Source organism: Mirounga leonina, unplaced genomic scaffold (genome assembly GCF_011800145.1).
Source record: "Mirounga leonina isolate KUSES-001 unplaced genomic scaffold, KU_Mleo_1.0 Mir_173, whole genome shotgun sequence".
Lineage (NCBI taxonomy): Eukaryota > Metazoa > Chordata > Mammalia > Carnivora > Phocidae > Mirounga > Mirounga leonina.
In genome coordinates, this window is record NW_023270447.1 from 61206461 (window position 1) to 61222664 (window position 16204).

Genomic DNA, 16204 nt, shown 5'->3' on the forward strand with positions numbered 1-16204 from the left:
TCGGAATCAACTACTGTACCACTAATGTGTGTGTGGGTGTGCGTATGTGTATCCCCAAGGCCAACCCCGCCAGAGGCTTTTGCAGCTGACTCCACAGAGCATCCCCCTGTGAAATGAGTGACCAAGTATCCCCTGGGTGACCCCGTCAGATTCTAGCCCCGTCCTGTGCTGGAACTGCACTACCTGCTAACTAGCCTCAACCCAATCTTTTTTTTTTTTTTAGTTTCAAGTTTTTATTTAACTTCTAGTTAACACATAGTGCAATATTGGTTTCAGGAGTAGAATTTAGTGATTCATCACTTATGTGCAACACAGTGCTCATCACAACAGGTGCACTCCTTAATCCCCATCCCCCATCTAGCCCATCCCCCCTACCTCCCTCCAGCAACCTGCAGTTTGTTCTCTACAGTTAAGAGTCTCTCTTATGGTTTGCCTATTTTCTCCCCTCTATGTTCAACCTCAACCCAATCTCAAACACTTCCAGGTACAAAAAGACCAAAAACAGTCCTCCCTGGAATATGCCTCGCCAACCTTTATGTGGGAAAAAGAAACTCTTCTTTAATTCTCTGCCTTGTGGGAGAACAGATGGAGATAAAGGAGAAGGAAAGTACACTGGCCAAAACTCTGAAAGTCACTGGCTGTGTACCTGTGACCCAGAGAGGATCCCAAGGGACTGACAGGATTCATTACTATCCTAACTAAAAGTAATAACAACAGCATTTATATTCACACAGGGTCTCTTTTCTCTCTCTTTTTTTAAAGATTTTATTTGAGAGAGAGGAGAGGTGAGAGGGTGAGAGTGCGTGCGCGTGAGCGTGCATGAGTGGGGGGTGGGGCGGTGGGAGAAGCAGGCTCTCTGCTGAGCAGGGAGCCCAACATGGGGCTCCACCCCAGGACCCCAGGATCATGACCTAAGCCAAAGGCAGACACTTAACTGTTTAACCAATTGAGCCACCCAGGCACCCCACACAGGGTCTTTATTCAAGAAGTTCATGATTCATCCACAATACCTCAATTCTCGTGCCACCTCCCATCAAGGCAGAGAATGAGGGCAACAAAGAGGTGACAGGTCCTTGCTGTGAGAGCTATTATGAGTGTCCACTCTCAGTCAGTCCCTGGAAGGTGGGTTCAGTGCTTGGAAGCAGGGCCGCAGGCTGGCTTAGCAACTTGTTCACTATGTGGATTTGGGCATCGTGCTTCTCAATGTCCTCATATGGAGTCCAGGACAAGTCATGCTGTAGCTTGTAGGCACCAAGGAAGTCATGTGGACAACCTGTCCCCCATTCCTAGAGAAGGCAAAGAAATCAATTCTCATCAGGGTAGGAGGTAAAAACATTGGGTTCATTTCCTTGCCACAAATTTCTTCCCTTTCCTTTTTAAAAAAATTTTTATTGTTATGTTAATCACCATACATTACATCATTAGTTTTTGATGTAGTGTTCCATGATTCATTGTTTGCGTATAGCACCCAGTGCTCCATGCAGAACGTGCCCTCTTTAATACCCATCACCAGGCTAACCCATCCTCCCACCCCGCTCCCCTCTAGAACCCTGTTTGTTTTTCAGAGTCCATCGTTTCTCATGGTTTGTCTCCCCCTCCGATTTCCCCCCCCTTCATTCTTCCTCTCCTGTTTTTTTTTTTAAACATATATTGTATTATTTGTTTCAGAGGTATAGATCTGTGATTCAACAGTCTTGCACGATTCACAGCACTCACCATAGCACATACCCTCCCCAACGTCTATCTCCCAGCCACCCCATCCCTCCCACCCCACCACTCCAGCAACCCTCAGTTTGTTTCCTGAGATTAAGAATTCCTCATATCAGTGAGGTCATATGATACATGTCTTTCTCTGATTGACTTATTTCGCTAAGCATAACGAATTTTCCCAACACCATTTGTTCCATCCACGTCGTTGTAAATGGCAAGATCTCATTCCTTTTGATGGCTGCATAATATTCCATTGTATATATACACCACATCTTCTTTATCCATTCATCTGTTGATGGACATCTTGGCTCTTTCCACAGTTTGGCTATTGTGGACATTGCTGCTATAAACATTGGGGTGCACGTACTCCTTCGGATCCCTACATTTGTATCTTTGGGGAAAATACCCAATAGTGTGATACCTGGGTTGTATGGTAGCTCTATTTTCAACTTTTTGAGGAATCTCCATACTGTTTTCCAGAGTGGCTGCACCAGCTTGCATTCCCACCAACAGTGTAGGAGGATTCCCCTTTCTCCACATCCCCATCAACATCTGTCATTTCCTGACTTGTTAATTTTAGCCCATTCTGACTGGTGTGAGGAAATATCTCATTGAGGTTTTGATTTGGATTTCCCTGATGCCAAGTGATGTTGAGCACTTTTTCATGTGTCTGTTGGCCATTTGGATGTCTTCTTTGGAAAAATGTCTGTTCATGTCTTCTGCCCATTTCTTGATTGGATCATTTGTTCTTTGGGTGTTGAGTTTAAGAAGTTCTTTATAGATTTTGGATACTAGCCCTTCATCTGATATGTCATTTGCAAATATCTTCTCCCATTCTGTCGGTTATCTTTCGGTTTTGTTGACTGTTTCCTTTGCTGTGCAAAAGCTTTTTATCTTGAAGTCCCAATAGTTCATTTTTGCCCTTGCTTCCCTTGCCTTTGGCGATGTTTCTAGGAAGAAGTTCCTGCAGCTGAGATCGAAGAGGTTGCTGCCTGTGTTCTCCTTTAGGATTTTGATGGACTCCTGTCTCACATTTAGGTCTTTCAAGCATTTTGAGTCTATTTTTGTGTGTGATATAAGGAAATGGTCCAGTTTCATTCTTCTGCATGTAACTGTCCAATTATCCCAACACCATTTGTTGAAGAGGCTGTCTTTTTTCCATTGGACATTCTTTCCTGCTTTGTCAAAGATGAGTTGACCATAGAGTTGAGGGTCTATTTCTGGGCTCTCTACTCTGTTCCATTGATCTATGTGTCTGTTTTTGTGCCAGTACCATACTGTCTTGATGATGACAGCTTTGTAATAGAGCTGGAAGTCCAGAATTGTGATGCCGCCAGCTTTGCTTTTCTTTTTCAACATTCGGGGTCTTTTCTGGTTCCATACAAATTTTAGGATTATTTGTTCCATTTCTTTGAAAAAAGTTGATGGTATTTTGATGGGGATTTGCACTGAATGTGTAGATTGCTCTAGGTAGCATTGACATCTTCACAATATTTGTTCTTCCAATCCATGAGCATGGAACGTTTTTCCATTTCTTTGTGTCTTCCTCAATTTCATAAGTATTTTATAGTTTTCTGAGTACAGATTCTTTGCCTCTTTGGTTAGATTTATTCCTAGGTATCTTATGGTTTTGGGTGCAATTGTAAATGGGATTGACTCCTTAATTTCTCTTTCTTCTGTCTTGTTGTTGGTGTATAGAAATGCCACTGATTTCTGTGCATTGATTTTATATCCTGCCACTTGACTGAATTCCTGTATGAGTTCTAGCAGTTTAGGGATGGAGTCTTTTGGGTTTTCTACATAAAGTATCATCATCTGCAAAGAGTGAGAGTTTGATTTCTTTGCTGATTTGGATGCCTTTTATTTCTTTTTGTTGTCTGACTGCTGTGGCTAGGACTTCTAATACTATGTTGAATAGCAGTAGTGATAGTGGACATCCCTGCTGCATTCCTGACCTCAGGGGGAAAGCTCTCAGTTTTTCCCCACTGAGAATGATATTCGCTGTGGGTTTTTCATAGATGGCTTTTATGATATTGAGGTATGTACCCTCTATGCCTATACTCTGAAGAGTTTTGATCAAGAAAGGATGCTGTACTTTGTCAAATGCCTTTTCTGCATCTATTGAGAGGATCATATGATTCTTGTTCTTTCTTTTGTTAATGTACTGTATCATATTGATTGATTTGCGGATGTTGAACCAACCTTGCAGCCCAGGGATAAATCCCACTTGGTCGTGGTGAATAATCCTTTTAATATACTGTTGGATCCTATTGTCTAGTATTTTGGTGAGAATTTTTGCATCCATGTTCATCAAGGATATTGGTCTGTAATTCTCCTTTTTGATGGGGTCTTTGTCTGGTTTGGGGGTCAAGGTAATGGTGGCCTCATAAAACGAGTTTGGAAGTTTTCCTTCCATTTCTATTTTTTGGAACAGTTTCAGAAGAATAGGTATTAATTCTTCTCAAAATGTTTGGTAGAATTCCCCTGGGAAGCCATCTGGCCATGGGCTTTTGTTTGTTGGGAGATTTTTGATGACTGCTTCAATTTCCTTAGTGGTTATAGGTCTGTTCAGGTTTTCTATTTCTTCCTGGTTCAGTTTTGGTAGTTGATACATCTCTAGGAATGCATCCATTTCTTCCAGGTTATCTAATTTGCTGGCATAGAGTTGCTCATAATATGTTCTTATAATTGTTTGTATTTCTTTGGTGTTAGTTGTGATCGCTCCTCTTTCAGTCATAATTTTGTTGATCTGGGTCATTTCTCTTCTTTTTGATAAGTCTGGCCAGGGGTTTATCAATCTTGTTAATTCTTTCAAAGAACCAGCTCCTCATTTCATTGATTTGTTCTACTGTTCTTTTGGTTTCTATTTCATTGATTTCTGCTCTGATCTTTACTATTTCTCTTCTCCTGCTGGGTTAGGCTTTATTTGCTGTTCTTTCTCCAGCTCCTTTAGGTATAGGGTTAGGTTGTGTGTTTGAGACCTTTCTTGTTTTTTGAGAAAGCTTGTATTGCTATATACTTTCCACTTAGGACCGCCTTTGCTGTATCCCAAAGATTTTGAATAGTTGTGTTTTCATTTTCATTTGTTTCCATGAATTTTTTAAATTCTTCTTTAATTTCCTGGTTGACCCATTCATTCTTTAGTAGGATGCTCTTTAGCCTCCATGTATTTGAGTTCTTTCCGACTTTCCTCTTGTGATTGAGTTCTAGTTTCAAAGCATTGTGGTCTGAAAATAGGCAGGGAATGATCCCAATCTTTTGGTACCGGTTGAGACCTGATTTGTGACCTAGGATGTGATCTATTCTGGAGAATGTTCCATGGGCACTAGATAAGAATGTGTATTCTGTTGCTTTGGGATGGAATGTTCTGAATATATCTGTGAAGTCCACTTGGTCCAGTGTGTCATTTAAAGTCTTTATTTCCTTGTTGATCTTTTGCTTAAATGGTCTGTCCATTTCAGTGAGGGGGGTGTTAAAGTCCCCCATTATTATTGTATTGTTGTCGATATGTTTCTTTGCTTTTGTTGTTAACTGGCTTATATAATTGGCTGCTCCCATGTTAGGGGCATAGATATTTAGTTGTTAGATCTTCTTGTTGGATAGACCCTTTAAGTAGGATATCGTGTCCCTCCTCATCTCTTATTACAGTCTTTGGTTTAAAATCTAATTTGTCTGATATAAGGATTGCCACCCCAGCTTTCTTTTGGTGTCCATTAGCATGGTAAATGGTTTTCCACCCCCTCACTTTCAATGTGGGGGTGTCTTTGGGTCTCAAACGAGTGTCTTGCAGATAGCACATCAATGGGTCTTGTTTTTTAATCCAATCTGATAACCTGTGTCTTTTGATTGGGGCATTTAGCCCATTTACATTCAGGGTAATTATTGAAAGATATGAATTTAGTGCCATTGTATTGCCTGTAAGGTGACTGTTACTGTATATTGTCTGTGTTCCTTTCTGATCTATGTTGCATTTAGGCTCTCTCTTTGCTTAGAGGACCCCTTTCAATATTTCTCATAGGGCTGGTTTCGTGTTTGCAAATTCCTTTAGTTTTTGTTTGTCCTGGAAGCTTTTTATCTCTCCTTCAATTTTCAATGACAGCCTAGCTGGATATAGTATTCTTGGCTGCATATTTTTCTCATTTAGTGCTCTGAACATATCCTGCCAGTCCTTTCTGGCCTGCCAAGTCTCTGTAGATAGGTCTGTTGCCAATCTAATGTTTCTACCATTGTAGGTTTCATATCTCTTCTCCCGAGCTGCTTTCAGGATTTTCTCTTTGTCTCTGAGACTCATAAGTTTTACTATTAGATGTCGGGATGTTGACCTATTTTTATTGATTTTGAGAGGGGTTCTCTGTGCCTCCTGGATTTTGATGCCTGTTTTCTTCCCCAAATTAGGGAAGTTCTCTGCTATAATTTGCTCCAATATACCTTCTGCCCCTCTCTTTCTTCTTCTTCTGGGATCCCAATTATTTGAATGTTGTTTCATCTTATGGTATCGCTTATCTCTCGAATTCTGCCCTCGTGATCCAGTAGTTGTTTATCTTTCTCTCAGCTTCTTTATTTTCCATTATTTGGTCTTCTATATCACTAATTCTCTCTTCTGCCTCATTTATCCTAGCAGTTAGCGCCCCCATTTTTGATTGCACCTCATTAATAGCCTTTTTGATTTCGACTTGGTTAGATTTTAGTTCTTTTATTTCTCCAGAAAGGGTTTCTCTAATAACTTCCATGCTTTTTTCAAGCCCAGCTAGTATCTTTAAAATCATCATTCTGAACTCTACTTCCAACATCGTATTAATGTCCGTATTGAGTAGGTCCATGGCAGTCGGTACTGCCTCTTGTTCTTTTTGTTGAGGTGATTTTTTCCATCTTGTCATTTTGGCCAGAGGAGACTAGATGAATGAGAGAACAAAATGCTAACAGGGTAACAACGTCCCCAGAAAATATACTCTAAACAAATCAGAAAAGACCTGAAACCGGGGGAAAAGAAAGGGAAAGAAAAAAGAAAAAGAAAACAAGAAAAAAAGAAAAAAGAAAAAGATAAAAACAAAAAAAACCAGAATATGATCAAATATGATCAGGCTGGTACATAGATCAGTGCCACACACTAGATTTTGGGTGTATTTTGGTCTGTTAGAAGAAAGTACCCCCCAAAATTTTAAAGAAAGAAAAACTTATATATGTACAAAAATAAGGGTTAATACAATGAAGGGATGGAATATGACTGTAAAAATGAAAATTATAAAAAATTTTATAAAAGGAATTGATAAGAAGTTGTTTGAAAAAAGAAAGAAGAGGATTTAAAAAAAGGAAAAAAAGGGAGAGAATATTATCAGGCAGGAGACTAGAACAAAGCCATACACTAGAGATTTAGGGTATATTTTGATCTGTTAAAAGAAACTGTATCTCAAAATTTTAAAGAGAGAACAACTTATATATATATATGCCAAAAATAAGGGTAACTACTATGAAGGGATAGAATATGACTCTAAAAATGAAAAATAAAAATGTTTTGTAAAAAAGGGATTGATAAGATGTTGGTTGAAAAAGGGAAAAAGAAAAATTTTTTTAAAAAAGTTAAAAAAAAATTAACTTTGAAAGACTAATCATGGTAAAAAAGCCATGGGTTCTATGTGCATTATTCCCCTAGCGCTGGAGTTCTGCCATTCTCATTTATCGGTAAACTTGGTCTTGGCTGGCTGTTCTTGCTGATCTTCTGGGGGAGGGGCCTGTTGCCGGGGTTCCCAAATGTCTTTGCTGGAAGCGGAATTGCCCTGCCCTCGCCAGTCGGGGCTAAGTAATCTGCTCAGGTTTACTCTCAGGAGCTTTTGTTCCCTGCAAGCTGTCCATACAGCTTTGGAGGCTGAGTGAAAATGGCGGCCTCCCAATCTCTGCCCCGGAGGAGCCAAGAACTCGGGGCCCCGCTCGCCAGTGAGCCCCCAGAGAAAAGCAGTCAGTCACTCCCGTCTCCCCGGTCTCCAGCCACACTCCGTGCTTACCTGGCCTGTGACCGAGTGTTTCTATCTCTGGCACCTGACCCCGTGTGGAGTCTCCAAACCCAGCAGATCCCTGTGGTGCGCTCCCTCGCCTCTCCTCCCAGGGGAGGAAGGGGAGTCTCCCTGGATCTGCCACTTGTTGGGTCCCCGCTGGAGGAGCAGTGGCCCGACTGTGCCGTGGATCACGGTTTATGGCAACCCCGAGCTGAGAGCCTGCGCCTGGGCTCCGTCTCTGCAGCCGGCTTCCCCGCTCCGATACCTGGGAGCTCTGCCACACTCAGGTACCCCCGGTCTTTCTGTGACCCTGAGGGTCCTGAGACCACACTGTCCCGCAAGGGTTCTACCCCCAGCTTAGCCACTGGAGTGACGTCCCTCAGCGGAGCAGACTTCTAAATGTTCTGATTTTGTGCTCCGGGGCTCTATCATTTGCCAGAAGCAGCCAACGGAGGCCCCCTCCCCCGCCGTCTGTCTTCCCAAATATCGCCTCAGATTCACTTCTCCGCACGTCCTGCCTTCCAGAAAGTGGTCGCTTTTCTGTCCAGAGAGTTGTTGCTATTCTTTTCTTCGATCTCCTATTGAGTTTGTTGGTGTTCAGAATGGTTTGATCCCTATCCAGCTGAATTCCTGAGACCAGACGAAATCCAGGTCTCTTACTCCTCTGCCATCTTGCTCCGCCCCCCCCATGCCACGAATTTCTTTTTTGGTTTTTCACATCAGACCAGTGAGAATCATCCTCATTGCATCACACATCAGATACCTCTCTTAACAGAGATAATGACTGTGAAATAATTTAAGTGTATTTTTCATGTATATTTTTTAAGAGTCATGCCTGGGCTCACAACACCTCCCAATTTTTTAGAAAACATTTACCAACCCTATGCCTACATTTTCTCAAAGGCCAGAGTAGATTTTTGTGCAAAAATAAATGCTTTTTTTTAACTCTTGAAAAATTCATTTTATTTCTGCTTATTAGAAAATTAATGGTCATTACTGGTTGGCTGGATATATTTTGTTTCAAAAGTATATGCCATGCAGTTATAAACATTATTTCATCTATTTGGCAGGAAAACATGAGATTTTTATATAACTTTCAATATCACAATCAAAAAATTTTGAAATTATTTTATAAATACGTAGACCCATATGGCATATGGTCCTTTTGGATATTTTTCTATATATTCTAATCACAGGTAGCAAGATGAAGCTTTTTTTTTTTTTTTTTACAAACAGAAACATCACCAGTTAGCAAGATGAAGCTATTATTTTATTTACAAACAGAAATAATGCCTGATATTTTCCAAAGTTGAGAATATATATATTGTCAAGTAAAAATGTACTTTATTTTGTCCAAATTTAAAAGAATCTTATTATCAGTTGTTCCAAAATCTTTACTATTAAAAAAAAAAAAACACAAATAGAGGGTTGTTGTTTTTTTTTTTTCATAGACAGGAAGAAAAGAAACATACCATGCTCTCAATTTGATGTATCATGTTCATTTGAAAAAAATAATAGCTGGATTCTTCAGTAAAAAAATTAAATAGTATTCAAACCCAACTTATTTTATTAATTGTCTTAAATATTGTCTTACTATCTAGTAGAACATTTTTGAAATATAAAATATCACTGGGGACTTGTTGATGTTTCAACAGTGACAAATTCCTCATAATGGTATATTAATATTGTGATAAACAAAAGCTAATCGTAGCCATTTCTTTTTCTTTTTCTTTTTTTTTTTTTAAAGATTTTATTTATTTATTTGACAGAGAGAGACACAGCGAGAGAGGGAACACAGGCAGGGGGAGTGGGAGAGGGAGAAGCAGGCTTCCTGCGGAGCAGGGATCATGACCTGAGCTGAAGGCAGACGCTTAACGACTGAGCCACCCAGGTGCCCCTAATCATAGCCATTTCTACCAGTAAAAAATAAATGTTCTTACCTTTGGAGAAATAATAGAAAAATACTGCTGACCACTCCCCCGTTTATAAAGGTAGTAAATGTTGCCAGGTTTTTTTACTATATTACAAGCTATGTGGTGCAAGTCAGCGTCTCTGTGAGCATCTTCCAATACCTAAGAACCACAGAGATGTAACAAGTTAAGTATCGGATGTAACAGGCACTCACACTCAGTGATTAATCCAGTCAAAATCTGGAAATTACTCAATGCTTTGGAATTGCTCCCCCATAGCAATGAGTCACTACTAGGATCCAGATGATTCTGAAGAGACAAAAGACTGCTACTAAGCTGTAAAAATGCCTTTAAAAGAATTATATTTCAAAACGTCGAACACTACTGGCTGTGAATGGCTTTTAAATTTCTTTCCTATTTTTCTGTAGTAAGTACATTTCTTTTATAAATGAGAACCTATTTTCCCCCTCAAAATGCTTTACCTCACTGAAACTGTCTCCCAGTGAAAAGCTTATCTTATACGTAACCTCCTAAGCCTATTTTCTTTCACTCAACACTTCGATATTTCTAGAAGGTACTGAAGACAAATAAGTTAAATGATTATAAGCAAGATCAGTCAATCCTGCGAATTAAATGAAGAAAATGAATGCCTGCGTAAAAGCTGTTACTTACCTTCCTGGCTTGTTCTTGTAAATGTTGGATTTGCTCAGCTATGACCATCAGTTTGTTGGTGGCATTTGCTCGGATGAATTCATCAGCCTAAAGGTGAGACAAAACCAAAGGGCGGGTGAAAAAAGGATAAGACTTCCACAATGTTATTTAGAGCCCAGTGTGAAGAGTTATCTCGACATCTTCGCTTATGCCTAAAATATTCTTCCTGTCCTTCCTCACCACTCCCCCATGAGCTCCCATTCCTCTCCCTCTTCTCCCACCCAGCCCAAACAGCACTGCTTATGAGAAGCCTCCTCTGACATGGCCCCACACCACAGAACTAGGTCCTCCTTCTTTTCTATGTCCCATAGCTTTCTACCCTTTTCACTCTATATTCTAGTCACACTGAATTTCTTCAGTCCTCCAACATGCCCTACTCTCACGTGCTACCAATATACTGAATACATCCTCTTCTTGATATAACATGTTCTCCCCCTTACTCTTTGCCTGAGTAAACCCACTCATTCCTTAGGCCTCCATTTATTTTCTCATGTTTAAATATTTCTGAAATCAGGAGTGGGTCTTACAATAAAAATCCAAAGACACTTGTGATATGGCTCTTATCACCCGTTATGTAGGAATCTAGCTATATACAGAAACTACCTATTAATCTGACCATTACCTTGGCTGAGTTATTTACTTCAAACCTAGTTATATTTTAACTTATATTTGTATTCCTAATTGTTACTTCAAATGTATTTTTAAAGACAGCACTAGGATGTAGACCTGAAACAAAGTTACAATGTACACAGAAGACTGCCTGTCATGTGCTAGGAAATGCAACTGAAGGCAATGGGAATTGCTTAAAATAAATAATTTTCACAGCCAGAGAGAATGGTGGTGTGACCAATTCAGGCACTGCAAAGGATTATCACTCAGGCATCAGAAATCTGTCAAAGACTTCCAGTTTACTTCCAAGAAAAGCTGATTAATGTCCGGTGGTATACAATTAAGTTAAGGAGAAGAAATTAGGAGGTTAAACTCAAACTAAGAAATATCAAGAGAATTTGCCAGTTAGTTAAGGGCGCTCAAGGTAAAAGTCAGGTATAAGGCAGTATCATGTAAAAACATAAATAACTGAGTAAACAGGGTCAATCATTTATCTGTTCCACAAATATAGACTGGGCAACCACTGTGTGTCAGACACCATGCCAGGCCCTGGGGTGCACTGGCAAATCAGAGAAAGAGGTCCCTACTTCTGTCAAGATTACAGCCTAATACACTGGCCTTATGAATAATATGAATCAAGTAACATATGCAATTTTTAATTTTCTAGCAGTTGTGTTAAAAGTAAAAATAAGTAGGGGTGCCTGGGTGGCTCAGTCGTTAAGCATCTGCCTTTGGCTCAGGTCATGATCCCAGTGTCCTGGGATCGAGCCCCACATCGGGCTCCCTGCTTGGCGGGAAGCCTGCTTCTCCTTCTCCCACTCCCCCTGCATGTGTTCCTGCTCTGGCTATCTCTCTGTCAAATAAATAAGTAAAATCTTTAAAATAAATAAATAAATAAAAATAAGTAAAATGAATTCTAATAATCTATTTTGTTTAACCCAATATATCAAAAAACATCATTCCAACACGTAATCAGTATAAAACAATTTTAATGAGATATTTTATATTTCATATTGTTATTTTTTATACTCCCATACTATCAATTGGGATGCCAAATTTTGATTAGAAATCCTCAATCTGTATTTGGACTTCATAAAATTTACATTTGAAAGAGTCAGTTCACATACTCAGCTTGTTCCAAATATACTTAAAAGTGTCCAATAATTGACTCGATTATCAGGTTTTAAAATGTAAATTAGTTAAAATTACATAAAATTTAAAATTCAGTATCTCAGCTGCACTACTAACCATACATTCCAAGTGTTCAACAACCCTGTGTGACTAGAGGCTACCATAACGAACAGCACAGCTCTGGTGAGTAATACAGACACCAACAAGAAAGACAATTAGAGCTAGTATTATACGGACTCAGAATAATGATGCGCTACTATGAAGGAAATAACAGTAATTATGTGGTAGAAGGAGATCAAAGGTAACAAATGAGTGAAGTAACTGGTTCAAAAACAGGGAGTGATGAGGACTGCAGGGATTGGAATATATGTGTAGCTTAGAGGCAAATTCAATTTAATAATAGTGTCATTTATGTTTATTTTTTTTAGACGTTTGGACTTGATCTTTATTCTTTTTAAAAGATTTTATTTATTTATTTGACAGAGAGAATGAGATAGAGAGAGTGAGCATGAGAGGGGGGAGGGTCAGAGGGAGAAGCAGACTCCCCGCCGAGCAGGGAGCCCAATGCGGGACTCGATCCCGGGACTCCAGGATCATGACCTGAGCCGAAGGCAGCTGCTTAACCAACTGAGCCACCCAGGTGCCCCAATACTGTCATTTAGATGGGGTGGGGTAGAGCCTTCTACAGACAAGGCCTCACCAAGGACGTGACATTTGACTTGGGTCTGAACAAAAGGAAAGGGCCAGCCAGGTACAAAACTGAAGATGTGTCTGAAGAGTAGTAAGTGAGGAGAATGTAAAAAAAGGGGGCAGGGATCAGATCACACAAGGCCTTATGGCCCATGGGTGAAAGCGCTACTTTTTGTTCCAAGGACAATGAGACACCTTATGGCCAAGGAGAGAGTAGCTGGTTTCTAGAGCTAAGATGGTTCTAGGTTAACAGTGGAGTGGCCTCATTATTAATCTTTTTCTTAAGGTGGTAGCAACAAATCTCTTCCTTGTAAACAAAAGGACCGAATTCAAACAGAAATGAGGAGAAAAGTACTTATAATTACTAAACACAAACTCTGGCCCCCATCACTCTGAAGCCCTTCACATATATATATTATCTCATTTAGTTTTATAACACCTTATGAAGTTGGAGATAATAACTTCAGCCTCATTTTAGGAATTATACTCTCAGAGAGGTGAAGCAACCTGTCCAAGGGTTCACAGCTAATAAATGGCAGTTGAAGATTTGAACACAGATCAGTCTGATTCCAAATTTCCTGCCTTAATACCAGACCTCTTGAGTTTTCTGAACACACACTAATACAGAAATGGCATATCAGCTAATCAGTCCTGCTAGAAAGTACATTTCAGGACACAGACAGTAAATATGCTTGATTCAATCTGTTTGTCTCTCGTGTTTTTATTGCAGCTGCTCAATATCGATAATATTGGAAAAATGGAGGCAGCACAATAATGCACCCTCTATATTTCATTAGATTATATGCTGAAGGGCAAAAACAGTGTTCCGTCTTTGTTTTGGGCTACTGTAATAAACATGATGGTCACTCAGTAACCCATGAAAATGTTTGCCTAAGCTTTGGGCCTGGTTGCCTCCCCCAGTTAAGTGATCCAATCAAGCAGACACATGAAATTTTCCTAATCCATAAAAGTTATACTTTGCTCCCCACCTCTATAGGTAAGTCACAAAGTTTGAATCAAAGGCACTTTCCTAAGCATTCGAATATGTCTAAATAAAATAAATAAATAAATAAACCCAGGGGGTGCCTGGGTGGTGCAGTCAGTTAAGCGTCCAACTTGGTTTCAGCTGATCTCAGGGTCATGAGATCGAGCCCTATATTGGGCTCCAGGCTCAGCACGGAGTCTGCTTGAGATTCTCTCCTTCTCCCTCTGCCGCTCCTGCTTGTGCACATGCACTCTCTCGCAAGCTCTCTTTGCCTAAAATAAATAAATCCTAAAAAACAAAAAACCCCTGAAGTACAGAGATATGTGTGAGGAAATTTGAGCATGTTAATAATTAAATATTTTTAAGCAAAATAAAGACTTTTGAATATAACCAAGGCCAAATGTGATAGTGCATACAAGGATGAAGGGATATCAGAAGCATTAAAGCATCAGGGCCCTATATCTCTACATACTGAAGAGGGTTCCACAACTGAAGTCTTGATAAAAATTAGATGGAATTTGTTTTTTCACAGCTTTGCTCTAGAAGCTCTCCTAGTTGAAATCCTGCATTTTACAGATAAACTGAAGTCAAGGGGCGCCTGAGTGGCTCAGTAGGTTAAGCGTGAGAGGCTTGATTTTGGCTCAGGTCATGATCTCGGGGTCCTGGGATTGAGCCCCACAATGTGCTCTGCGGGGAGTCTGCTTAAGATTCTGTCCCTCTTCCTCTGCTCCTCCCCCTCCGCATGCACTCTCCCTCTCAAATAATCTTTAAAAAGAAGGTGAAGTCTAGAGAAAAGTAATTTGCCTCAGGTCATATGCAAGTTAATATCAAAGGGGGTGGAGCCTGGGTGACTCAGTTGGTTAAGAGAAAGATTCTTGATCTCAGCTCAGGTCTTGATCTCACAGTGGTGAGTTCAAGCTGCGCTGGGCTCCATGCTGGAAGTGGAGCCTACTTAAAAAAAAAAAAAAAAATCAAAAGAGATTAACACGCATGTGTCCAAACTTCCCAGTGCTTTTTCTGTTATTTCGCATTTCCTCCTTTTTTTACTTTTGGTAATGAATGTCTAAGTACTGGGCTTGGGAATGTTGTGTCCAGTGAATGACAGCACAGGACAAAACTTAAGAGTCCCCGTCCTTGTAGAAGATGTTAAGTTCTAAAAGCATTCAGGTTTCAGATAAAGATTTTAGGGGAAGCAGTTTAAAGTAAGTGGACTATGCATCCTTACATAATCTGCGTTAGACTGATTGTGAAACTTCCACGGAAACTTCTCTTCACCTGTAAAATGGGAAGAAGAAACCCAAGCTGCCGCTTTAGTTCCCTTTGGGAAGGCTCCCGGGGAACACAAGGCCAAGTTTTGCTTAGTCCGTGCCTTAACCCCAGGCTGGACCTTTGGGGTTACCATCTGCTTATGCGGACCGGGCGAAGCAGGTCTCCCGGCAGGGTCCCTGCTCTCCCTGGGTCCGAGGAGAGCTCCCCGGCCAGGAGGCTACGTTCCCTCTCCGCGGACACTTTCCCGGCCCCCCAAGTTCGCCCGGGTCATCTGCAACCACGCCCAGAAGGATCCCTGCCGCCCGGGCCCGGGCAGGTCTGCACCTCTCTTCTGTACTGCCTACCTCACAGGGCTGTTCTAGGGCCCAAACGAAATACTGAATATTGAAAGTGCTGTGCAAAACTTGCCGCCAAAGGAGATTATAGGCACTCATGTTGCAGCTGAAGGAGCCTTTGGTCTCAGAAGATCAGAGTTCGAGTCAAGGACAATCAGTTTTCCCGTGTTGTATGTAAGATGCAGACAAAACAAATGCCACAGTAAGTGGTTGTGAGGTCCCAGTCCTAAGACGCAGGGCCAAACGTGGACGAAGACGGTTATTTACTTCCCCAGCCGCACCTCCTCACCTTCTGCACCTGCTCTGCGAGCGCCACGAGGTCTAAGGGGTCCCCGGCCCGGTGGGTGCGGTAGGGGCTCACCAGGGCCAGGCCGCCGGGGGTCGAGGTGCGCTCCACCAGGGCTCCTGCGACACAAACCCAGGAACACAGCCCGTGAGCGCCCGCCCTCGGCCTCCCGCGCAGCCCGGAGACTAGCTGCTCCGTGAGGGCTTCTTTCCCCGGCCGGACTCCCGCCCTGCGTACCTCCCCGACCGGTCGCCGGCTGAATTCTTCGGTTTTCGGGGACCTCCTCCGCCTGCCCCAGCTTTGCAGCGTCCTCCATGGCAACCCCTGAAACCTCCCTACCACCCTCGCGTCAGGGGGCGGAAGAGCCTGCGCACAAAGGCCCGTGGGCGGAGCTTCCGTGTTCCCCGGGCATTGGACATCACCGCGGAGGAGCGCGGCCTGAGCCCGGGAGCGGGGCCCCGGCTGTCGCTCAGGGCTCGGCTGAGGGGCGGGGTCCAGGCTTGGGGAAAGCCAAAAAGGTGGTGCAAGCCTCCCGGGCATGCGCCGCCTAGCTTGGGAGGCGGGGCTCCACTCAGGGG

At 41.8% G+C, this 16204-nt stretch overlaps 1 protein-coding gene across 2 annotated transcripts; it reads right to left on the minus strand.

Annotated features, from left to right (window-relative positions):
• Positions 1-935: 935 nt before the first annotated feature.
• On the minus strand, positions 936-16011 carry CUNH1orf50 (chromosome unknown C1orf50 homolog). Of its 2 annotated transcripts, XM_035018829.1 has the most exons (5): positions 15864-16011; positions 15630-15745; positions 10283-10369; positions 9641-9772; positions 936-1286 (listed from the first exon to the last, which is right to left on the minus strand). In XM_035018829.1, the coding sequence occupies exons 1-5, from the start codon at positions 15940-15942 to the stop codon at positions 1089-1091; spliced, it is 612 nt and encodes a 203-aa protein (XP_034874720.1). In that variant the 5' UTR covers positions 15943-16011; the 3' UTR covers positions 936-1088. The 2 variants fall into 2 exon arrangements, with proteins under 2 accessions (XP_034874720.1, XP_034874721.1); XM_035018830.1 differs by lacking the exons at positions 15630-15745; positions 15864-16011 and adding an exon at positions 15350-15607.
• Positions 16012-16204: the final 193 nt, after the last annotated feature.